Genomic DNA, 25,977 nt, shown 5'->3' with positions numbered 1-25,977 from the left:
ATTTCAGTACAGTTCATTCGAACCCTTAAAAATTGTCCATATGGCAGGTTGTCCCGCAGGTTTTTGGGGTCATGATGGATAGTGGCATTTCATTATCTCTAGGATTGAAATCTGACTTGGTCCTAAATCCACAGTCTTCTTGCTGAATGAGACATTCTTTATCCTTGAAATAGACTTCTCTTCTGATTGTCCTTTAGAAGTCTGATAGTTCCTGGTCTAATCTAAACCATTCTGTGTGACAGACAAGCCGTCAGGGATGAGAGTGGAGGAGGAGGAAAGCATGAAAGAGAGCTGTGTGTCATCTGCATAACACTGGATAATGCCACTACTTCCTCTCAGTATGCTTCAGCTTCCCTCATTTTCCCATGCCTTTCTTCTAGATGTGATTGAGCCAATTGGTCCTGTTTCTCTGGTGAGAGACTTATCTCTGTAGCCTCATCCAATGGGAGCCCCACCAATGTTCCCATTGTGTTTGCTGATGATAAATCTCTGCTGGGTAACCTCTTCCAATTGACAACAACCACTGACCCTGGCGATTTCAATGGTGCCCACATGCATGGGTCCCTTTTGTCCCTCTTGTTGCCAGTTGTTATCCAATTAGGTATTTGTGTGTCCATCTTCCAGGGATGGCACCCTTGAAGATATCCTTTTGTGATCTGTTCTTGTTATTGTATCACTTCTTAGAGCTGTCACAAATCCCTCTAGGAATATCATTTTTGATTAAGCATTGCCAATAATGTGGCCTGATCTTTAATATTATCGTTAATTGACTCATATAGCTTCATAAATGGGGCCAGTGTGATGGTTAATGTTGACATTATGTTGATATTTTCACCATTAGGTGGGTTGACGTTCTCCTTTCCTGAGGTGGTACCGTTCTCCTAAATTCTAGCTCTGAAAGCATAGAATCTGATGTATATGAGGATGGTGACTTCTCCAAAGGTCCCAAAGGCAGGTTGGTGGTTTTTGGTGGCATCAATTCTGTTCCCGGTTCACCTAAAGTTGTTTCAAAGGCCTCTAACAGGTCTGTTGATCCCACAACTTTGCCATGCCTTTAACTGTTTTCGCGTGGGCTGTTAAGAGACCTGAGTCTACTATCTGACTCATCTTTGTTATTCTTTCAATGTCTATTTTCAGTCTCTTCTCTTTTGCTTCATATCAGGGTTTTCTCCGGAGGTAATTCCACCAATACTGGGGTGCTGGTGTATGTCATCGTCAAATAAGCTGCAATTTGTGGGGTTCTGGCCCTCAACTGCTGTCGCTATAAGGCTGCTCAAATTCCTCTATCCGCTTGAGTATGGCGGGAACTGGGCCGAGGAGAGAGGCAAAACTCCATTTTTTTGTGTCCCCTTGTCTGACGTATCCTCCACCCCTGCAAGGTTTCTGCATCAGTCAACTCACCACAACCACACATCCAAGTCCTGATTTGGTTCTTTTTGTACAGAAATACATTATTTTATTTGAGCCTTGTTTCTCTGTGATTGCAAGATTTAGAACGCTCACTTGTGTGGTCAGCAGTTGTGAGCTTGAATGTCCTGGCTGGATGGGTTACAAAGGTTGAATAAGTTGAATAGCTTGAACAAGCAGCAGAAGTAGTGGTGTTGGAGCAGGTAAGGTCGAAAGACCCTTCAAAGTACCCTCTAGTTAAATCTCAACTATTTGTGCAGATGTTGCTTTGTCTAGAATCATATCTCCCCACAGTCTGAGCCGGCATCCACTTAACTACCCATTGCTAAGTGGAACAATTGCGTGCAATCACCCATAATTACATTATTTAACGGATTAGTGTCATAGACATGTGCCTTTGTTGTTACCCTGTGTTCTGCTTAAAGCAAATCGCCTTGCTGATCAGGCAAGTCATTTTTTTGATGGAAAGATTTTGCCAGTTGCACTCACCCCCTTTGCTGCATTCACTGCCATCAACGCGGGAGCCAAAAACGCTGGCTCTTCGCTCATGGTTGTAATGTGGACTCTCACAAGGTCTCTCACCAGGGTTGCCCCTCTCCAGGATCGGTTGCAATGCAGACTGTAGCCCTCACCCATCTTAGCCCTTGCAGCCTCCTACAGAGTGATGGAATCCTCGCTGAGTTGTCAGAAGAGACGACAACACAGTTGTTCCTTATCTTTCAGTTTCAGCTGTTTGAACTCAGCTGTTTGTATTCCCCGTGCCCCCCCACATCCTTAAGGCAAACGGCGAGGCATGCAGGCAGGCAAGCCGAAGAGGCACTTTCTCCAGTTTCTCTGCTTTTTGGGGAAGCGTGCAAGTTATTTTTTTACAAGTCTTCATCTGTCTTTAATCCGGACAACCATGGGCACCCGCGGGACCTGCAGGAACTGATTGTCCGCTGCCGCCTCTGCTATGCTAACGCTTGGGCAAGTCAGCTTTTCACACCAACGTCGGCAGTGCTCCGCCTCCACAGGTTCACGTTCACTGTTCACCAACACTGCAGGAGCTGCCTGTCCGCTGCCACCTCCACTACCTTTATTGACCCGATTCTGCAACCATTAATTCAGGAAACAACCACTTATATTAAGGGCACCACTAACCTCTTACAAATAATTAACTACCTTGACTTTGAAAGTAAGGACATCCTTATTGCAGTCAATGTGAAATGTCCATGCACCTCTATTCCACATAGTGTTGGTTTAGAAGTGGTGGAATGGTTGATATTACAAGAAGAGCAAATTGGTGCTTTAAAATAATTCCTATTAATCCCTTAAGTGCCAGGCTATTATTGAAGTCTATGTAAAAAGGACGAGTATACTCGTCCTTGGCACTTTATCTTGCTGGAATTTATTTGTCAGAATTCATATTTCAGATTCAAATAACAAGATTTTTTAGAAATCTCTGGAATGTCAATGAGAGCCAAAATAGCACCTTTATATGCCAACACGTTAATGTATGATGTTGAGTCAGATCTTATCATACATCAACCGGTTTGGCAAAATGATGTATTTGCTGGATGCAATCATGAATATGACACATTGGGCCTCATTATGAGGTCGGCGGTAAGGGGTTAACGGTAAGGGTGGCGTTGCCATTGACTCCTTACCGCCGCATTGCGAGGTCCCTTAGCAGGAGCCGCTAAGCGACCGGGGGGCTAATAACGAGCCCGCTTGCTCCATCCCCATTCCCATTGAGCCCTATGGGGGCTCGAATGGGAATGGGGAATGGTTCTCAGAATAGGGAGTTACCGTGTCCTCCAAGACCAGAATGACCCAGTAAGTCCCTATTCGGAGAACCCGGACCCGGAATACGGTAAGGGGGTAGCCATGAGGGTAACAGCAGCATGGCTACCTCCAACCTCGTAATGAGGCCCATTGTCTGACTTCTTCAACTACCTTAATGCCATTGATGACCAGAGTCAATTCACTGTCAATGTTTGTAATCCCAAAGGAAACTTTTTAAACACTGAGGTTTACCAGTAGTCGATAGCATAAGTACAAACGAATTCCATAGGTCAACAGGCAGCAATAATTTTCTACATAGGTTACGATTCACCTTCTGAGTACACTACTCAGAGGGTGATGTATTTGCTGTATGCAATCATGCATATGACACATTGGACCTGATTCTATGTATGATGGTCCCGAAATAGGGGTGCCAGTAGCAACAAATCGGCACCCTTTCCGGACAGCTATACTACGAGAATGCTGGTAAGGGCCATAGATCACTCTGCAGGCCTGACCTGCTGGGTTTTCAGGCCCCTACCGGCATGTCACTAAATGAAGCACTGGCACCGTTAGCAACGGTGTCGTTGCTTCAGTGACCCCATTTCTATGGTGTCCTATGCAACTTTAGGGAAATGGGGATTAACCCTTATTGTCACCGCTTCTGAAATCCCGGTGGCACTGGCATGTCAGACAGTGGTAAGGTTGTTATGAGATTGCCAGTAACCCGCCCACCTAATGGTGAGTTTTACCGGCAACCACATAATGAGCCCCATTGTCTGACTTCTTCAACCTTAATGCCATTGATGACCTAATTCAATTCACTGCCAATGTTGATAAGCCAAAAGTAAACTTTTTAGGCACTAAGAATCACCAGTAGGTGATAACATGGATACTAATGAATTTTGTAAGTCAACAGACAGGAATAATTTGCTGCACTGGTTACGTTTTCACCCTTGGAGCACACTACGCATGTTCAATTGAGTTGGAAAGAATACTGAGCAACTTTTTGCATAGAGTTTAGTCTGCACAATAACTCGCCGATGCACCCAATAAAAAAGCTAACAAATCTAGGGAGTACTTATTACATAGCAAATTGGAATTATCTCTGCCTAACTTGGTATTTATATCCAAGTATTAAGTACAGAGCTATACCATCAATCAAATTATAGAGAAACATTGGAACATTTTAATTTGCGACAAAAGAAACCATATTGTTTTTGCTGTTCCTCTTGCCTTCACAGTCAAAAGAAGCAGGGATTTGAAAAGCCTACTAGTGAATGCTGATCACAAGGCACAACAGAGTGGGAGAACAAGTAGTAAGGCACATATTCCTGTATACATTATGGTAAGTGCAGCAATACTGTGAAAAGTAGCATGGTTTTCCATCCTAAAATCGGACCCGTTTATAGACTGGAACCTTCTGGTAACTCTCAGGGCCCAACAGGAGCCACTGTCTCTACAGGACAGTTTTCATACCACAGACCAGGACCCCATAGGGGGCTAGAGACTGTCTACGATAGCCTTGATAAAGACCCACGGGTCGAAACACGTGTCGGCTGACAACCATGGCATACATTTGCCCGTAAATGTACTTAATGCAAACCAACCAAATGTTAAAAACAACTCAGCACGAGCACAAATAAAAGCGAAAATCGGATTGCAATAACTACTGTGTTAGAATTATTATTTGAACCACTGAAGCAAGATAGCCAGGAAAAATTCCTTCTTCTACTTAACAATTGGGGTGCTGGCTAAACCCCAATAGCTCATGTGATCTTGTAACTTAAGAACCCTGTTATTAGATTTGGACAACAACAGAGCCTAGCACAGGCTGTTTCCACACCTAGAGCCAACCACGATTCTATCTCTAACATAATTTAATTGGTCAGATGCCCATGTGGCAATTACTCTTTAGGACAGGGCAATTCATGCAAAAAGCCAGGATAAGATGGAACAAACATAGGTCTAATATATATACTAACAACCCTAATTCTTCAGTCGAAAAACATTTGAATGAGAGACTTCACCAAATTAGCCAAATGTGTTTACAGATTTTGGAAGTGAATGATGCTGAAATAAAGATGAGAATCATAATGGATCGACAGACTTGATTCTGGTATGAATGAGGATTGCAATGTGTACTGTTAGTTATGATTTTTATGCCATCAAGGACCACATTGACTCCCTGGCTCCTGCCGTGGCCGACCTCTGCAACCACTCCTTCGCCACTGGAGTCTTCCCCTCACCCCTGAAGCTTTCCCTTGTATGCCCTCTCCTCAAGAAACCCTCTGCCGACCCTTCCTGCCCGGCTAATTATTGCCCAATCTCCATCACTCCTTTCCTGGGCAAACTCTTGGAAAAGCTAGCCATTTCCCAGCTCAATCTCCACACTGAATCTGTTGGCTGTCTCCATGACCATCAGTCTGGCTTCAGAGCTGCCAGAAGCATGAAAACTGCTCTCCTGAACATCCATGAAGACCTGCTCTCCAACCTCGATTCCAACACCCCTTGTGTCCTCATCTTACTTGAGCTCTCTTCTGCCTTCGACGCGGTCAACCACACCATCCTGCTGAACCGTCTCCTTGATAACCTGGGTATCACCGGCCAGGCTCTGACATGGCTGACCTCTTTCCTCTCTGATCGACCCTCCCAGGTTCAACCTGGGTCCTTCCTTTCCTCTATCTCTATCTCTATCTCTACCTGTGGTGTTCCTCAGGGGTCTAACCTCTCTCACTGGCTTTTCAACCAATACCTGGTATTTCTTGCCCACCGCATTGCTGCACTCTGCCCTAACTTCCAGTGCTATGCGGATGACACTCAGCTCATTTTCTGGCTACCCTCAGCCACCTCTTCTCCCTCTCTCATCTCTGACTTCATGTCCTCTGAATCACACCCTCCACCCTTCTCATCTACAACCCACCAAACAAGAGATGAACCCATGCAGATCGGAACAACCTGAGCACCACTTGCGCCAGAGGAACGTAAGAGAAGAAAGGATGGAAGTATCTGTATGTATTGTGGTTCGGCTACTCATTTACTGAGAGATTGTCCAGAAGTGCCTCATGGGGGGTGGGAAAGGGCAGATAAGGTTTTGGGCGGGTGGGCAATAGCAAAAAATAATTCCTGTTGGGAGTTTTATTTAGTTACATCCTTTTCTGATCAGGGATAGGCACATATACAAATATTTCGCAAAGATCTGGAGTAGACTCAAGTTTCTTACATAGTGGACACATATGATTCCACTCGTAACTAATTCCTACATACCTATCTACACTAACATTTTCCTGCATTAATAAATCGAAGGCGGTCACTAAAGATTATTGACTATTTTCCTGAGTACTTTGAGAAAATTGTTGATTTCACTTGCAACAGCTACTACATTTCGAAATGACATTGCTGAATGCATACTCTTTGGTTTTTCATCGACAGATTTTTTAAGAAATGAAAGTTCCAGATACAGGTGCTTCTCTGCTGTAGAAGCTATTTCTTGCATCAATCGTGTCATTTCAAACAACATAAACAAAGTTGCATTAGAATAGCATTCGACTCCTGGTTACTACTAAATCTGCAATGAGAGTTTGTCATAGTTGAAACACTCTGCAACTCCTGCAGATCCTGTTGTTTTTTATGCTTAAGAGGAATGATTTTATTAGAAGGTAGTTTCACTAAATCCTTGTTTCCTGGCTTAGGGCTTAGTAGCTACAGGTATAAGGTTCAGCTGAGGAGCATACAGTATACGTAACCTATTAAATTCTTCAATACAAGAAATATCAGCTGTCACTTTTCTTTCATCAAAAGTTTATTAATAATAAACCTTCTATATTTTTCACTTGTGACAAAGCTGCTTATGACATTCCTTCTTTAAACACTGTATGACCAATTTCAATAAGTGCTGCTTCTAAAGGCAACCCTGGTGATTTCTGAATAGTTAATGCATAAGCAGAGCACAATGGAAACTGTGCCCTTTTCACAAAGGTAACCTTAAAAAGTATGAAATGTGCAGAGGTCCGAGAAATGAAATGAGTTTGTTCCACACGATCAAACTTCACTTCAACATGTTCAATGTTTGTACTGTGAGGAAACGTATGAAATACAATAACTCTTCCCATCACTCCAATTAACTAAACCAATTCCTACATTCAAGTTCCGCATTGATGCACAGTTTTAAAACTCCTTCCAGACCAGCTGTTTTAGAAATTGAATTCTCTATTTGAGCTAATCCAAGGTTTGCTCTCTTATCCAACTCTAAAGGCATAACATGACCATCTAAAACATCACATGATTGTATCCCCACAATATTTTGCTTCTCTGACAGAAGCATTGTAGAGTTAAACTTGTTACACTCTGGAAGTCTGTGCATCAAAGCAACACTAGAAATATGTATTCCCTTAAGAGTCAACATGAAATCAGAAGGACTGCAATCTGCATGAAACATGTTAGAAATCAATCATAAAATAGTCCATAGGTGCCCCTCTGTGAGAAAGAACATGGCCCATTGACCTGTTCTTTGGAAAGGTACCCACTCGAGAGTCCGAAGCCACACGTTAGCTCACTGTACCTTTCACAGATGGGAAAAAACCATTTGCATATCAGTCTTTGTCCTGCCCACATGGGCAGTCCAGCACCAAAATGCTATGGCAATTCCCTTCTGAACAAGAGTACCAACAGTAACCCCATACACGTGTTTCAGCCTTGTTGAGCCTCATCAGTGGGGTGGAGCTGTGCATCTCTGAGCACAGTGAACAAGGGGTCCACGTCTGGATGACCCTAGGAAACATAGGGTGACTAAACCTAAGTCCCTTAAATAATCAAAAAATAGTCCATAGGCACCCCTCTGCGAGATTGCACACGGTCCATTGACCTGTTCTTTGGAAAGGTACCCATGCGAGAGTCCTTCTCATGTCTCACTAGACAACCAGTACATCCATGCACTTTAAACTGTCATCTGTCACTGTTTGATTCAATATTTAAATATGAGTAGCATTGTGCTACTTCATATGAACAAAGATCCTCCAATACTTCAGATCGATTTGGATAATATGTATCAATCAAGTTGGTTTTCAGAATCTCTGTATTATCAGGCACTGCTTCAGCTAACTGTTCAATTTCACTCAAAGGCTTCAGTACCCGATTCCTAGTAATAGCTGGTCTAAGACTTAACCAAAGTATATTAATGCTACGTCCATAGAGAGGAAAACTAGTTTGCTGATCTGTGGCTTCGTAGCTACTACAATCTATATGGGATCACATCTTCAGACCAAAGCTAAATGTTTCTGACTAAGAGTTGTATCTACTGATAAATCTGCCCATACTTCAGCTGCATTGCTGTTTTCAGCTTTTGTCATGTACACTGTAACATAACGAGCAACAGCTGTTGTATCATCAGCAATAAACTGTACATCAGTATTTGCATTCCATAGCTGAGCAATGACAGGATTGTAATCATTAATTAATTTGCACTCCTTACTTCTTTTTAAACAATAGGTATTGTTTGGTGACTTACGAGTCACATGTTGTCGAACAGATGGCACCACAATATTCACTCTTTGTAAGTACTCTGTGTTGACGGGTCCTTGTTGATTGATCAAAGCACTGGGGTCAGGCACACAGGGGTCACAGTAGTGAGGATTGAAGAAGTTGAGTAGAAGTTATATCTAAGGTACAATTGCCCTTGCACTATTCAGCTCAATCAGCAGAGCTCATAGCACTAATAACACCATTAGAAGTATCCAAAAGGGTGCTTTGCTACCATTTACTCAGATTCAGCTTATGTCAAATCAAAAGTACATTCATGTATCTCCAGATGGTGGAGGCGGGGGTTAACAAAATCATATTGCATACCAATGCAACAACCTGCCTTACTTGATATTTTCATATTTAATTGTACTACATGTCAAACGTACACTTCAGGTCTCACCGTTTGGACGTTGAAGGTAACATTACACCACCCTTCAGGGCCATTTCAGCACCACCACATTGACTACTTGCACATGGTTAACAGGTGCAGTAACTCACATTTAATTATTGTGGTGTGTCCATTCTCCTGTTGGCGTTGGCTTGAAGCAGGTCCCTGCATCCACCTTGATGTGAAATCGGCAGACACATTTCTTTTACCTGAAGTGTTTCCTGATGGGGAATATGTGATGTCCTCAGATCTGACAATGGGACTCATTTCTTTAATTTCCCTTTCATTGGGCATAAAGGACAGATTGTGCTCAATATATCACCTGCAAGCCAACAGAATTGTGGAACACCTAAATGGCCTATTGAAACAACATCTTGCTAAGATTTGTAAAACATTGAAAAAGAGTTGACTTTACTGTATACCATTAGCATTGTTTGTTCTTCGTAACCAGCCAGGGTCAGATCATCATCTTACTTCTCACAAAATTATAAGATGCAGGATGCTGCATACTTCACTTACACACACACTCACAACCTCCACTGCGCAAAACCCAGCACACAATCTAGGGAGTTTACCAAATCTGTCAGATCTGTCAGACTTATGTCCCACCAGATCGAGCCCTGGCCAAGAAAGCTAGCTTCACTAGCGAAGGACACACCAACAGCACAATAGGATTCAGTACTTCTGCAGCAACAACAGCTCTTCCCCTTTGTTAGAATATTCATCAGAAACTTCATACAGAATCAATCAAGATTCAAAGGACCCTACGGTGTCATCTACATCACACCCACATTTGTCAAAGTTACCAGTCTAAATTTGTGGATCTGAAACAATAACAGACCCCTGGAAGGACTTCAGATCCAACACCCCTCTCCAGCAACTGGAGGAGGAAAGGCGGTAGAAAAGAGTGACATTGATATTTCTTGAACTTCTCTGAACTCAATGTTCCCCTTTGGATGGATGGACACTAACAATGTTACATAGCCATCATGAACAATGAACTATGTTAAGGACATTATGCTTTGTATCTTTTCTTCTCTCTCTCTCTCTCTCTCTCTCTCTCTTTCTCTCTCTCTCTCTCTCTCTTTCTCTCTCTCTCTCTACCTTTCCTTATGGTTGAATGTATATGGTTGTTTTCTACGGGTGGGTTCAATAACGTCACCAACACTCTATATATGCCAGTGAATAGTGGTGCATCCGTCACCAGAATTAGAAGGGACGTTTCAAACCCAGGAGTTTATTTAGGTAGTGTTCACCCCAAAACTGACAAATATGTGGTACAACCACATGAAGGTAGTGAGAAGAGGAAAGTCAAGAAATTCTTGTTATGTGTGTTCTTTAATCACCCATGCAACAGGCACAACCACACTGTTTACACCACAAGAATTGCCACTAGATGAAGTAGGACAAGAACAGCTTCAATGCCAAATAAGGCCTCAACTGCAGATGGAAATGCAGTGTTTTATTGAAATTAATGGATCGAGGGGCTGATGGGTTGCAAAGCAAGGGGGATGGTTGGGCTACCACAGTGGGCAGTATTGCAAATTAATGAGACGTGTTTTACTGTTTGGAGAAACGTGTTAAGAAATTGATGTGGATTGACCAGCAGGAGAAGCCTAACCAAGTAATTAAACTCGCATGATTCTCCTTGTGTTTCAGAGACAACACCAGCATGCATTTGGGGATGACGCACAGTGTCATGACAATCAATCTCTCAGACATTATAGGGGTACAAAAGCCCTCTTGGAAATATATTGGATTGTGGGGGTTTGCCCTACACCCAATTGCTGACACTCTGGAAGGGTGTGTGTTCCCTGGTAACTCTGCAGTCACTCATTGTCCTAGATGTCAATCTTACCACGATCTGCGAGCACCCCATATCCAAACCAGTGCATCTCATGCATCAGCAGGCCTGGCACTCCTTGGGCTTACAATGTCAAAAATGCAGCAACTGTTTCTCCCAGGACTCCAGAGGCAGACTAAATGATATTCTCGAGGAGTTTATGATGTTTAGTAAAGCTGAGAAATGTTTTCCTCTCATCCTTCTCCAGACCACAAGTAGCAGTGAATGCAAAAGGATTCCAAATCACCAGTTGGGAGCTTATCCAACTGGCAAATGAAACAGAAAATGCACTAAACACTGTGTGGGTGGAACTAAGAGCAACTGGGTTGATCACCCTTCAAATTATATATGTGCTTGACTTACTCACTGCCATGGAGTGTGGTATCTGCACAAAGATAGGCCATTCCTGTTGCACCTATAATCTTCTAATGATGACAGATAATGGCACCTTAACCCAAGACATTCACACTTTGCACATTATGATGGAGAAGGAGGAGGGAACCAAAGTACAAGATGGGTTAGAGGCTATGTTTTCATGAGTTCCCTCATGGATGGGTAATATATTCAAAGTGCTGATTCCTGTTCTTGTTCTGTTGCTTATCCTTATGTGCACCTGCCAGCTTGTTATGAGTTTCTGCAGAAAGCTGTGGCCAAGTGAATGCCTATGATTTCACTTACACATAAAACATGTGAGGCCACTCCCCTTTTGAAACATGCACACACAGAGACAGGCACATGGATGGAGTGGTAAATTTGAGCCTCACATGGTTAGTATAGAGCAACCGATTGGTCCACCAGGAACACTTTCTTATTCCCCCAACCCAGACAATTATTGAGAAGAATATGTTAATTGCACAGGGAATGGGGGATTGCTGTATTTTGATGTGTATCCCAGAGGAATATGCATTCACCTGATTCCCAAGAGATAGCCAGAAAATTGTGAGTCATGGATAGCAACTTGTTTCTAAATGGGAGTTGCAAATGTGTTGCAGATTATTTGCTAGAAGGCCTGGAAGCTGTCCGGATTGCAGAATTGGCTGAGCTCATGGGAGAGGATATTACGATGTCTAATAATCTGATTTTACTGTTCACACTGGGACTTCACATAAGAAGTTACATGAACTTGTTTTGACCAATGAGGTTATGGCACGTTAGAAATGTTACATGTATGACTTTAGCCAATCAGGATGGAGCATTGTCTGCTGACTGCACAATTAGGTCATTCATAGGGGGCTGCACTTAGGATGGTCATAGGTAATGTACTAACCAATAGCGTATGTTAGGTATATTGTGTTTAGGTTTTTAAATTGGTGGGAGCCAGTAGGGAACATGGGATTAAAATGTACCTGATAGTTGTAATGTTTTCATATGGTGTGTTTTATGTCTTTAAATACTGTAACTCAATGTGGGTGGGTCGATAGGGTTTACATTTTTCAGTTCTAAGGAGCTGACTGACCCTCCCAGCCATAATTTGCGTGCATTAAAGTTGTTTTCCTTGCAAAAAGGTGCACTCCATTATTGCTTAATTGTATTGATTGTTCTGATCATTTCTTGGGCCTAACATACAGCAGGTGTGGGCCTGGGGATTTGGGTGGTAGGGAGGCAGGATGGTGGGTATGGGGCTTGTGTTCTGCGTGGTTTGGAGGACAGACTACCAGGTATGGGGCTTGTGTGCTGGATATTGGAGGGCTGGATGCCAGGTATTTGACTTGTGTTCTGAATAGTGCGGTGCAAGATGTTGGGTCTTGGGCTTGTGCACATGGTGGTGGAGAGCGGGATGTCAGGTATGGTGCTGGCAGTGTTGGGTGATTTGAGTTTGGACTTGTGGGGCTCTACCTTACAAATGGTGGCCACCAACCAAAACACAGCTTTATTGGGGAATGTGAGGCTGCACTTGACATATTATTGCAGCTCCTGTAAGCCTATATATTACATTAAACAAGATGGTTGAGCAGGCTTATGATGACATTGTTTGTGTATCTGAGGCTATACGTCCATCAGAACATGTCATCCTGGGGGAGGTTGAGCAAGTTGACATGGCACCGTTGAAACTGTCATTATGCTGACTGTGATTAAGTAGAGTTGTTTGAAAATGGCAAGGCTATGCTTAACTGGCAGGCTCGCACATTGCGCTGAACATTGACGTTTTTAAGAGTACTATGGTGTATTTAAATTACAACAGGCAGGTTGGCACTTTATTAGCAAGTCCCTCTAACAGAGGAACATGGGTCATCCTAAATTGAAAGCACCCTACAGCATGTGAGCAAAACTGAAGTAACCTGGCATTTTGATAACCACTTGCAACTAATTATGTTGTATTCTGGCACCTTCTAACTCAACCCAATCCTGTGCACTACATGATACCATGGTAAAATATTAAAACTGCTGTCATTTGTACTGGCCTATGATGTATAATTGGCATTGGGCCTCATTACACGGTAGGCGGTAAGGGTTTACCGGTATCGGTAAACCCTTACCGCCTTACTACGAGGTCCCTTTGCGGGTTGGTACATTAAACCCGCAAAGGGACCGGGGTGGTAATTACGGTACCGCTATTTGGTGTACCGTAATTAGCGCCTTCCCCATTCCCATTATGCCCTATGGGGCAAAAATGGGAATGGGGAAGGGCAATGGAGGAAAGAGGAATTACTGCCTTCCCAACCTTGGAATAGGGCGGTAATTACCCTTTTCTCCAAATTACGGGCATGAACCATGGCGCTAATAGCGCCATGGTTTACCGCCTACCGTGTAATGAGGCCCATTGTTCTGATAGTTACCCACACATCACAAGTATTCAAATATTGAACTGATCCTACAAAATTGCTTACAAATGCCTTTCCCAAATATTGTGCTGTAATAATAGTGAATTTTTAGCTGCCCGGTTTTACTTTGGGAAACTTTGCCCATGTCAATTTTGCATAAACATTCACATTGTCCATTTTTCGGTGGCCTCCCTCCTTTTGCCTGTGGCCCCTTCTATGACCACCCCTAAATTTGATTCCTGGAGACGCCACTGGTGTTATCAAATTGTTTTTAAAAAAAGATAATCAGTCACATCGGAATAGGTTGTTTTCTCTGATAATGTTCATGGTTTCATTAGGGAATGCGAGGCTCCTTACATGGAACTCTAACCCTGCTTTTGTGGTATCCAACCAAGATGTAACATTTGAATAATTGTGGGAACAGCAGGCACCTACAGGCAACTGCACGTCTTCATTGATGTCAATGTGCTGAAACAAGTCTATGAGCAATGAAAAAAAACTGTTCCTGACACGATTCACATTAGCTACGTTTCATCTACTGACACATGAAAAGGATAATGTTAAAATACCTACTGTCATTTCATTCATTGCCAGAAGACCAGGAGATGGTGGTAAGGTGCCAAGACGCTGCTTGAATCCTTCCTCTAAAGTCAAGCCCCAGAACATGCTGTAGTTCTCAGCTGTCCAGCTGCCTCACACATGTACAAAAATAAAAAGATTTATATATCAGCATGTTGCCTGTTCATCCACGCAGTCTGCTCCACACTAAAGCATTCATTTAAAGAGAAGCTCGATATTCTGGGACGCATTCCAAAGGGAAGGTGGTTTGCATTCTGAAATCATTATCATTATTATACCAACTGAGAGAACTGGCATGCCATTTACTGCGTTCTCATTTTCTAAATTGAATATATTTCCCAAAACGGCAGGGGGGGTCTTTCCATCAATGAGGGTCGCAATGCAATGAAGGACTGACTATGGAAGCACTGTGTGATGTACTTATGCGGACTCTCACAACATTTCGAAATCTTTGTGCATTTTGTGTACAGTTGGTGCACAGCGTGCCGAGAATGCAATTGGCCCACACGCAAATACATAAACATTGAAAAACTTATGAGTAGTTTCCCTTCTGTATTTTTTTAAAGAAAAAAAAAACACACTGAGAACAAAAGCAAGCAATGCCAACCTAAATGGTCCAGCATTAGTGAATGCCACTTCCAACTTCATTACTTCATTTGCATCCATCAAATGCCCAGGAGCAGCCATGCATGGCCGAATATTAGCATCATGCGGACATTCACATATACGGATACTTCACAGCGACACATGTACCTATTCAGCAACCACATGCCCAGGACAGGGACCCCGTTAAGAAAAATGCCTCAGTGTGCTCTGATGCTACATTCAGTGCTGCTGAACAGGGATGTAATTTGGGGGTCAGTAGGGGTCGCAGCTCCAACCTCTGCTGTCTCCCTTGCGACCCATGGCTTGGCCTTTGCGACCCTGACCTATTGAATAAAACAGATGCGATGTGGCTTCGTGGACTGAGGCGGGCGCAACTGGCTCTCGTTCTCTCAAGAGTTCTATATCTTTTCAGTGGTTGCTTAGCAACCACAAAAAGTTACAGATTCTTGCTTTTCTTTTTTTTCTGGTTTTACATAAACCTTTATAAAATACAACAACACAAAGGGAAATCACTTCCTCATTTCGCTCTTTACATACATTCATTCTCCATTTAGAACATTGTCAATTTAAAACTACTGATCAATGTTTTACAGAATCATCAAACAACAGGAGTAACCGATTCCAAAAACAAAATCCTTTCCAATAATTGCACTGCTGCTAGTGTCATCCTTACATTTGTGCCCATTATCATCTTGCTCCACCATTCATTAGAAGCCAAAGAGCTTAACAGGGTAATTCATAGAATTTCGCAGAAAAGTGTCGCAAGCGGCTGGCGCAGAGTGTCCGCGTGCGATTGTCTGCGCCAGGCGCGTGCGCCAAAACCGATTTCCGCGCACAGCGTATTCATGGATTTCAGGCTCCCAAACCAGCCGTGGCGCAGAGTATCGCAGCGACTCTGCAGCAGCGCCAGTAACGCCCCAAAGAACGCCCTCGCGCAAGGAAAAGCCATCAAAATCGCTAAATCATCGCAAAGGGCTGCGCAAACCCTGGACTAGTTTACAGGGCTGCCAAACAAGGAACGCAAAGCGGGTAACGTTCATATCAGGGGTACGCAGGAAGTTTTACATGCGATTAGCCAGGGTACGTGTATTACAGGGGTACGTGTGAAGTTAAACACGCGATTAGCCAGGGTACGTGTATTACAGGGGTACGCAGGAATTTTCACACGCGATTTGGCTGGGTACGTGTATGACAGGGGTACGCGTGAAGTTTTACACGCGATTAGCCAGGGTACGTGTATTACAGGGGTGCGCGGGAATAATCACACGCGATTTGGCTGGGTACGTGTATTACAGGGGTGCGCGGGAATTATCACACGCGATTTGGATGGGTACGTGTATTACAGGGGTGCGTGGGAATAATCACACGCGATTAGGCTGGGTGGGTCCTCACAGGTGTTCCCTGTACACCCTCCACGGCCCCTGCAGGCAGCCCACAAAACAGGGGACTACCCCGCACACCTGCACATGTCTCCCACCCCCCACACCCCCCCCAGCAGTGTGGGGCACCCTCCACCAGGCCCCCACCCATGTCTCCCACCACCCCCACCCCCCAGCCACCATGGGCAGCCCTCACCAGGCCCCCACTCATGTCTCCCACCCACCCCCACCCCCCAGCCACCATGGGCAGCCCCCACCAGGCCCCCACTCATGTCTCCGACCCACCCCCACCCCCCAGCCACCATGGGCAGCCCCCATCAGGCCCCCACTCATGTCTCCCACCCACCCCCACCCCCATCCACCATGGGCAGCCTCCACCAGGCCCCCACTCATGTCTCCCACCCACCCCCACCCCCCAGCCACCATGGGCAGCCTCCACCAGGCCCCCACTCATGTCTCCCACCCACCCCCAGCCACCATGGGCAGCCTCCACCAGGCCCCCACTCATGTCTCCCACCACCCCCACCCACCAGCCACCATGGGCAGCCCCCATCAGGCCCCCACTCATGTCTCCCACCCACCCCCACCCCCATCCACCATGGGCAGCCTCCACCAGGCCCCCACTCATGTCTCCCACCCACCCCCACCCACCAGCCACCATGGGCAGCCCCCACCAGGCCCCCACTCATCTCTCCCAACACCCCCACCCCCCCAGCAGTGTGGGGCACCCTCCACCAGGCCCCCACTCATGTCTCCCACCACCCCCACCCCCCATCCACCATGGGCAGCCCCCACCAGACCCCCACTCATGTCTCCCACCCACCCCCATCCCCCAGCCACCATGGGCAGCCTCCACCAGGCCCCCACTCATGTCTCCCACCACCCCCACCCCCCAGCCACCATGGGCATCCCCCACCAGGCCCCCACTCATGTCCCCTATCACCCCCACCCCCCAGCAGTGCAGGGGCAGCCTCCACCAGGCCCCCACTCATGTCTCCCACCACCCCCACCCCCATCCACCATGGGCAGCCCCCACCAGACCCCCACTCATGTCTCCCACCCACCCCCATCCCCCAGCCACCATGGGCAGCCTCCACCAGGCCCCCACTCATGTCTCCCACCACCCCCACCCCCCCAGCAGTGTGGGGCACCCTCCACCACGCCCCCACCCATGTCTCCCACCACCCCCACCCCCCAGCCACCATGGGCAGCCTCCACCAGGCCCCCACTCATTTCCCCTATCACCCCCACCCCCCAGCCACCATGGGCAGCCCCCACCAGGCCCCCACTCATGTCTCCCACCACCCCCACCCCTCCAGCAGTGTGGGGCACCCTCCACCAGGCCCCCACCCATGTCTCCCACCACCCCCACCCCCCAGCCACCATGGGCAGCCCCCACCAGGCCCCCACTCATGTCTCCCACCCACCCCCACCCCCCAGCCACCATGGGCAGCCTCCACCAGGCCCCCACTCATGTCCCCCACCACCCCCACCCCCCCAGCAGTGTGGGGCACCCTTCACCAGGCCCCCGCCCATGTCTCCCACCACCCCCACCCCCCAGCCACCATGGGCATCCCCCACCAGGCCCCCACTCATGTCTCCCACCACCCCCACCCCCCCAGCAGTGTGGGGCACCCTCCACCAGGCCCCCACCCATGTCTCCCACCACCCCCACCCGCCAGCCACCATGGGCATCCCCCACCAGGCCCCCACTCATGTCCCCTATCACCCCCACCCCCCAGCAGTGCAGGGGCAGCCTCCACCAGGCCCCCACTCATGTCTCCCACCACCCCCACCCCTCAGCCACCATGGGCAGCCTCCACCAGGCCCCCACTCATGTCCCCTATCACCCCCACCCCCCATCCACCATGGGCAGCCCCCACCAGGCCCCCACTCATGTCTCCCACCCACCCCCACCCCCCAGCCACCATGGGCAGCCTCCACCAGGCCCCCACTCATGTCTCCCACCACCCCCACCCCCCAGCAGTGTGGGCACCCTCCACCAGGCCCCCATCCATTTCTCCCACCACGCCGACCCCCCAGCCACCATGGGCAGCCTCCACCAGGCCCCCACTCATGTCCCCTATCACCCCCACCCCCCAGCCACCATGGGCAGCCCCCACCAGGCCCCCACTCATGTCTCCCACCACCCACACCCCCCCAGCAGTGTGGGGCACCCTCCACCAGGCCCCCACTCATGTCTCCCACCACCCCCACCCCCCAGCCACCATGGGCAGCCTCCACCAGGCCCCCACTCATGTCCCCCTGCCCACAGGCCCTGACAATCCTCAAGCATGGGCCTCATGGCCAGCCACCACAGCCCAAAGACACAGCCAAGTATTACATGCGCCCATGATACTACTCCAATGGAAACAATGTAAATGAACACATGTGTCTCACACACACACAATGGTTGCAAGTGAACCTGAAAACCCATATCATGACATGCATGAAAACAATGAGATGAAACCACACATTGAAGAATGAAAAAAATCCAAATAATGTATTAATAACAACAGTAATGGCAAACAAAATTAAACAAAATACACAAGTAAAAAAAAATTAAGCTGGCTGTCCCTTTCCCACCTACAGCTTCCTGCTGCTGCAGCTGCTGCTGTCCATGTGCCCTGTCCGATGGTGCCTGCACATCCTCCTCCAGCTGGGGTGCAGTCGTTGATGTGGCCACCCCTGCTGGACGTCCGACTCCCGACTGTGGCAGGGATCTGTTGTCCACCAGCTTGGCCGCACAGTCGGAGGCAGCTCCACAGGGCACCCAGGTGACACATGGGTGGGAAGATGGCATGGAGGATGACTGGGGCATAGGGGGTTCCGTGGAGGAGGGGGTCGGAACAAGGTCCAGGAAACGGAGGAATCCAACCCTGGTGAGCTGTCCCAGTGGGTCAACGCAGTCAACGAGCCATGCGAGAAGACGTGCAGACTCATCATGAAAAGACTGCAGGTCAGCTCGCATGGCCCGTTGACGCAACGCCACCCCACCCTGGACAGGCTCAACCTGGTGCAGGATAGCCACATCCGCAGGGAGAGGAAGGCCAGGTGTTGTAAGCCAATCCCCTCCCTGAGAATGGGTCTGGAGGTAGGCATCCCCGCTGGTGCAAGATGATGCAGGGACAGGAGCAGGGAAAGGATTGCACACAGGCACCTCCGCGGCGGCCTGTGCTGCCTCCTGTCCCAGATCCTGCACTGCACCACTAGCACCAGTGGAATCCCCACCTCCAGACCCCGCCTCTGTCGCTTGCACGGCCTCCTCCTCCTCCAAACCCCCCACCAACCTGGATGACTCCGTGCCATCTTCCTCCGTTGGGCCCTGTGGGGTCCCAGCTGCCCCTTCTGCTGCCGAGGAGTCCAACTCCAACCTCCGCCTCTTGGACCTCCCCTTGGCAGCTGCGGCCTGGGACACGGCACCGGACTCCTCACTCCCTGACGAGATCAGAACCTGGGAGGGGATCCGGGCCTTGCGTCTCCGGCTGGTGGTGCGACCCCTGCCGCTGTGCTCCACAGCACCTTCTCCGCCCTCTTCATCAGTTGACGCTGCAGACAGGGAGAAAGAAAACACAGGCATCAGGGCACTGTCCAATGGACTCATACACACGTGACAGTCATACATGAGTGGCATTGGTAAACCTCAGACATGGCATCACAATCCCCAACACACATGTCATTTCAACTTGCACACATGAGCCATACCACAGCCATATTGCAACAGCCAGCACCATCCATTCACATACAACAGCATGAGCAGCCAAAGGTCATCCACACATCACATGCAACATAGGGAGTACACTACACATGCACACACACCACCAAACTTGCATGCATGTGTACACCTCCGCCAACTGTCGCAGTGTTCCGATCGACATCCATATCACACCTGACAATCATTCCTCCACATCCTGTGCCATGCAAGCCCACACACACAAGCACCATCCATGTGTCACACATGAGACCCCTTGCATGTGTCACCCTCACGGCCCTGTACACCCCCCCCTACTTGCCCACATAAAAATACATGTTCAACCTGCACACTCCTGGCACACCACACGCACAGCTTACAATCAGTATGCATGTACACTTACCGCTCGACTCCAGACGGGTCTGCCTCTCAAGGACCTGGACGTGGAGCGCTGGGGATATGCGTTCCAGGACCCTCATCTGATCTTCCGACAAGTGGCACCGGCGCCCCTTAGCATCCGCTGCCTTCAGGAGGCGCCGGGCCTTGTTGAGGGTCCTGGACCTGAAGTCCTCCCAGCGCTTCCTGACACGTTCGTAGTCGCGGACTGCCACCTCCTCCGCGTTGATGGCAGTCACGATGTCCATCCAGATCCGAGTCCGTCCTTCCTTGTCGGCGCGCAACCTTCCGAAGAGGGCATCATACTGCCCCAGGACATGCTCCACCAGGACACCAACTTCGGTGGCAGTGAAGCTGGTGCCCCTCTGCCTCCTTGGCCGGGGGTTGCCTCTGGTGCCAGATGTTGCAGTGCCCGACATGGCAACCCCAGAGGCAGGAGTGGGTGGGCAACTGGGTCCTGGGGCTGGGCTGTGGGGCGATGGAAAATCAGTCGGGAGTCTTCGGTTCCAGCAGGGGTGGTCACAGCAACAGCACCCCTGGCTGATGTGCAGGCAGCAAATGGCATGGCACGTGGGCAGCAGGCAGTTAGGCAGCAGCAGATGGCAGGTGGGAGCGTGCTCAGGGCTCTGGGGGGCAGTAATTCGGCCTTCTGGGCAGGAGCGTGGTCTTCCGTGTGTGAACGCGTGGCCAGCTTGATACGGAGTGATTTTGCATGTGAAAATCCAGCACGTCTGCGTGTAATTCGAGGAAAGGCCCTTAGGCCGTAAGCGCGTCAGCACACGTCTGTACATTCATTGGCCCAAAGGCCACCAGCGTATGCGTGTCTATGAAGTCACGTGCACGTTGAATATGGCACACGTTTGAAATGTTGCGTGTTAAAAAAATGAAAGACACGTCCGACTGTCAAAGCGTTTAATTGGTGGAAATGGCCTTAGCGCGTACACGCGGAAGTGACAAAGCGTGTAATTGGTGGAAATGGCCTTACCGCGTACACGCGGAAGTTACAAAGCGTGTAATTGGTGGAAATGGCCTTAGCGCGTACACGCGGAAGTGACAAAGCGTGTAATTGGTGGAAATGGCCCTAGCGCGTACACGTGGAAGTGACAAAGCGTGTAATTGGTGGAAATGGCCCTAGCGCGTACACGCGGAAGTGACAAAGCGTGTAATTGGTGGAAATGGCCCTAGCGCGTACACGCGGAAGTGACGCTGGACGTGTCGGCCTGTATAAAAGGTACGTGTAGAACACCATTTCCTTGTACATGCTTTTTGTGGAGAGCGAGTGGGTGAAATCCGTACTTCTTGTCGTTTCACACGCGATTTACTTCACGGCGTTTCAAGTTCGTACTCCCTGTTACCTCTGACAGCTTTTTCTCTTTTTTCTCTTTTTCTGGCTTTCCTGGGCCTGTTCCCTCAAACAGCGTTCCCTTCTACTGTTGTCCTGTCTCCTCAGACAGAGTAAAATTCTTCTTTTGGCGGGGGTGTTGCCAACGCGCACACGCGCTTCTTTTTCACGCTCTTTTTCCTGGCAGACGGTGAGTCACGCACGTATCTAACATCTGTGCTTGCCCCGTGTGTAGCCTACCCCTTCAGAGGTCAATCTAGGCTGTGTGTGACACGCATACGTTCATTCTTGTGTTACTGGGTGCCACAGCGTAGTGCAGGTTTTTTTTTCCGCACACGTGGTCTAGGAGGGGTTGGGTGCACGTCATCTCCCTTTTTTGGGCTTCCTGTGCGTTGCGTGACCCGTCATCTTTCCCCAGGGGTCACATTCAGCCTTGCTAGAGCACTAGGGTACAATTACCATCTGGTACCAACCCCTTTGACCCCCAATTGCCCAGGACAATAGTTTACAGCCACTCCCATATGCACATTAACATCAGTGCCATGGTTGGGAGGCGAGGAATCCGTAAGGGTGGCCGTGGTGGATCTGGTAGGGGACGTGGTCGTTACTTGCAGGGTGACCCTGTCCCCCCATGTGTGGAGGACCAGTCAAGGGCACCCATAATCCCCCCCCGCCCCCTCCTGGTTGAGGCTGATGTGGCTGACACCATCCATGCTCAGCCCTTGTTGGACCAGCCCATTGTGGCACCAGACCTGGCTGACTCCATGGATGACTTCCAGGTCAGCAGGCCTATGACACGTGCGCTGGTGCACGTTGATGTCATCAGGCCACGTGGATCAGGGGCAGCAAGGTCATCTGCTGCCCCAAGTAGGCAGGGTGGAGAGGCTGCAGGGGCAGCTGTGGCTCCATCCACCCCAGCTCTCACACACCCATCCAGGACAGTGTCGGTCCTAGTCCATCCTGCTGACATTCCCCCTGACACCATTACACTTGAGCCAATGCCTGCACCAACCCCCATGCTGAGTGTGCAATCCCACACTCCTGAAACAGAGTCCACCAGGGCTCCTGCCCCTAGTGTCCAGAAGAGCGTAGGACACTCAGGATCACCACCACCTTCCAAGTGGTAGAGGAAGAGTGCTCGTCCGGCACAGGCTGATGCCCCAGACACGGCTACACAGTCCGGCCCGTTGAGGAAGCCCAGCTTCACGGATGCCGAACTGAATGCACTTGTCGAGTATGTGTCCGCACATGATAACGAAATGGTCATTGTTGCAGGATCCAAGACCACACCTGCACAACGCCAGGCACACTGGCAGACCGTTGCAGACATCGTAAGTGCCCTTGGAATCGTGAGGCGCACAGCCAATGATTGCTATAAGCGCTGGAATGACCTAAAGCACAGGGCAAAGAATAAGCTGGTCTCAAGTCATGCTGCAACTCTAGTGACTGGAGGTGGGTCTCCAGTAGAAGACATGGAACTGACTCCACATGAGTCAGTCGCTGGGACCTACGTCACGGAGGAACAGATCCAAGGCGTGGGAGATCTGCCTGATTATGAGGCATTGTCCGGTGAGTGCACATGCATGTGTGTGTCATCCATGTGCATGGTGTGTGTGTGAGGGCTTCTGTTTGTGTGCCAGGTGAGGGTGTGTGCGCCTGAGTCGTTTGGGTCACCCATGTGCTTCATGCAATACATTCTGCGCAGCAGCATTTGGCCATAGCAGTATCCCTTCTGCCAACAGTAGACATCTAGCCCAACAGCACGCCAGTTGCCCTTGAAGTGTCACCTTGCCACAACATTGTTGCTTATTTTTCTCTGTTCATTCAGGCAGATTGTTTGCATTCCACCACTTTTACTAGGCATTTCTCAGTCCTCTAGTCACATGTCTGACATGGCTATGGTAAAGTGGAGTGACTTTGTTACCTGGATATCATTTGTTTAGACATGTCCCTGTGCAATCGGACCATTTTGGACTGGCAGCTCCAGGTGAAAAATCAGTTTGAATTAGAAAAGCTATTACATGAGGGAACTGGACTGAATGAATAAGTGCTGCCCTCCTCTCCATCTTCACTCAATAGCAATGGTACATGCCATCTGTGTGATGGCATGTATATTTCACCTGGCAATCACAGGCCAATGTGTGATGCCATTGCCAGGCAGCATGCAGAAAATATGTTCATCTTCCATCTTGGTGTCATCAGTGTGTGCCATTTGCCTACCCTTCATACGCAGTGAGGGTGCATGCATGGAAGGGTTTTAGTCATGTGGGACATGTGTCAATCAAGTACTGGTTCTGTTGCTTCTCAGCCCTCATTGTGTGCCATGGTGCTAATGCCTGTTTCCATTTGTTTGCTTTTATGTTTTTGCAGGGGAAGACGCACCTGATACTGCTGGGGTTGTGGAGATGGTGCAGACCCAGGAGGGGTCTGAGGGCCGACCGACCACCAGTGAGGGACGTGGTGTGGTGGTGGGTGAGAACCCACAACTGCTGCAGGTCGTGCTCTCAAGGGGTGTCTCTGGCTGCACCTCCCCCGAGCTGTACTCAGGTGTTGATTCGGATGATGAGACCTACGTGCCTTCGCAGGTGAGTGTTCCTGGGAGGGATTCTGTTCTGTCCCACCCACCTGCACCAGGGTCAGAATCCTCAATGGGGATGTCAGTGTTGGCAGCTATGCCTTTGGTGGTTACGGATGCAGGGTCACACTCCGCGACATCTGATCCTGTTCCTGGGTCAGCAGATCAGAGGGGGAATGCAGTCCTGCAGCCTCAGGCAGTGCCGGCACAGCAAGACGCAGTTCGCCTTGCCCCAGACAGGTGTGGTGCCCGCCGACATGGTGGCCGTACGCCACCTGGCAATACCGCATGGGAGCAATCCATTTACGGTATGGCAACCCAACAGGCAGCATCATCAGAGATGATGGCTCAGGCCATGGATAGGGTGGCCACTTCCATTGTCCCCCCCGAAAGACTGATGGAGCGAGTACAGCAGGCAACCGACTCCATCTGCCAGTCACACAGGGAGGACATGTTGGCGTCCAACAGGGACAGGCGGGCGGCACTGGCGACTCTGCAGGAAGCCATCTCCATAGAGTCCCAGGGCCACAGGAAGCCCTGAGGCTGGAACTCCTTCACCTCAGGACGACTCTTGTTGAGCTTGAGGCTTCAACAAACCAAAGGACAGAACAGCAGCTGGAGCGTCTCACCCGTACACTCTCAGCTGAGATGCAGGCAACTAGGGCGGAGGTCCGGGCATCCCGTGAGTTGTTGCATGGGGACCTCCGCACACTCATCCTCCAGAATGAGACCTACCACACCCGCATGCTTGCAGCCATGGAGGAACAGACTAGGGCCTTGCGTGGGCTGCCTCCCATAGTGCCACCACCTCCGGATGCAGCTGCAGAGGGTGATAATAGCGACAGCAGTGATACTCCCACAATAGGGTAGCCGTGTGGGCCATGAGCCCATGGAGGTGTTTTTTTTCCGCAAGATCCACACAGGTGGGTTTTGGTGTGCACCCTGTCCTTGGACCTCCTGGGTGGCCCCCCCAACCCGCCTGGGCCCATTAATGGCCATTTTTTATTTTTTTTTATTTTATTTTATTTATTTATTTATTTTTTTGGGACAGTGTGTTGTCTTGTGTGGCTCCCGTGGGCATACGCTGCATTGTGGCTGTGCACATGCGGGCTTGTCATGTATTTGGTTCAGATGCTTGGGTTTTTGTCACACACACCCCTCCTGCTTCCCGTTTCCATGGGCTTGCAAAGGGTGTGCCCAAGTGACATTGACGTACATGGTGACATTGGACTCCCACTACATGTGTGGGTAGTCTAGTCAATACTGTGTATACATTCCTAGTGCATATTGCTGTTGTGTTGTACCCTGCATGTTGCATTGATGTGTAACTCATCATCCATGTCTACCTCCTAATTTGCAGGTCCTTTCCTCATGTCTACACAAGGCCCTCTACTTTGGAGATGGGGTCCATGTTGGCAGCAGTGCACCTACAACTCTACATGGCGGCAACACTGTACAGTTGGAAGTGGTGGGAGTGCAGGCATTTCCAGTTGGTGAGTCTACTGATTCCTTACATTCGTAATGTCATGTTAATGGTAGTTTTGAGGGTCAGTAGCTGATAAGTGTTATTGCTAAATACCTGCTCAAGTGTGTTGTTGGTCCTGCATTACTGTAAGCATTTCAGGTGTCGCGAGTTTCAATTAGGGACACTGTACTTTGTGACACTTGTGTCATGTTGTGGGGATTACTTTGTTTACCTGCACATAGCATGACATGGCACGGTGT

At 48.8% G+C, this 25,977-nt stretch overlaps 1 protein-coding gene across 2 annotated transcripts in view; it reads right to left on the bottom strand.

Moving 5' to 3' along the window:
• The window catches only part of TINAG (tubulointerstitial nephritis antigen), a 1,051,371-nt gene that overhangs the window by 517,708 nt on the left and 507,686 nt on the right, over positions 1-25,977 (bottom strand). For both annotated transcript variants that reach the window (XM_069606138.1, XM_069606139.1), the window contains exon 4: positions 14,258-14,372. In XM_069606138.1, coding sequence (XP_069462239.1) covers positions 14,258-14,372 — 115 coding nt within the window. The remainder of the gene's footprint in view (positions 1-14,257; positions 14,373-25,977) is intronic.

The sequence above is a fragment of the Ambystoma mexicanum genome, chromosome 4p (assembly GCF_040938575.1).
Source record: "Ambystoma mexicanum isolate Mex_15411 chromosome 4p, UKY_AmexF1_1, whole genome shotgun sequence".
Taxonomy (NCBI): Eukaryota; Metazoa; Chordata; class Amphibia; order Caudata; family Ambystomatidae; genus Ambystoma; species Ambystoma mexicanum.
The sequence above is the reverse complement of the archived record's forward strand: the minus strand, read 5'-3'. Positions and strand labels throughout refer to the sequence as shown.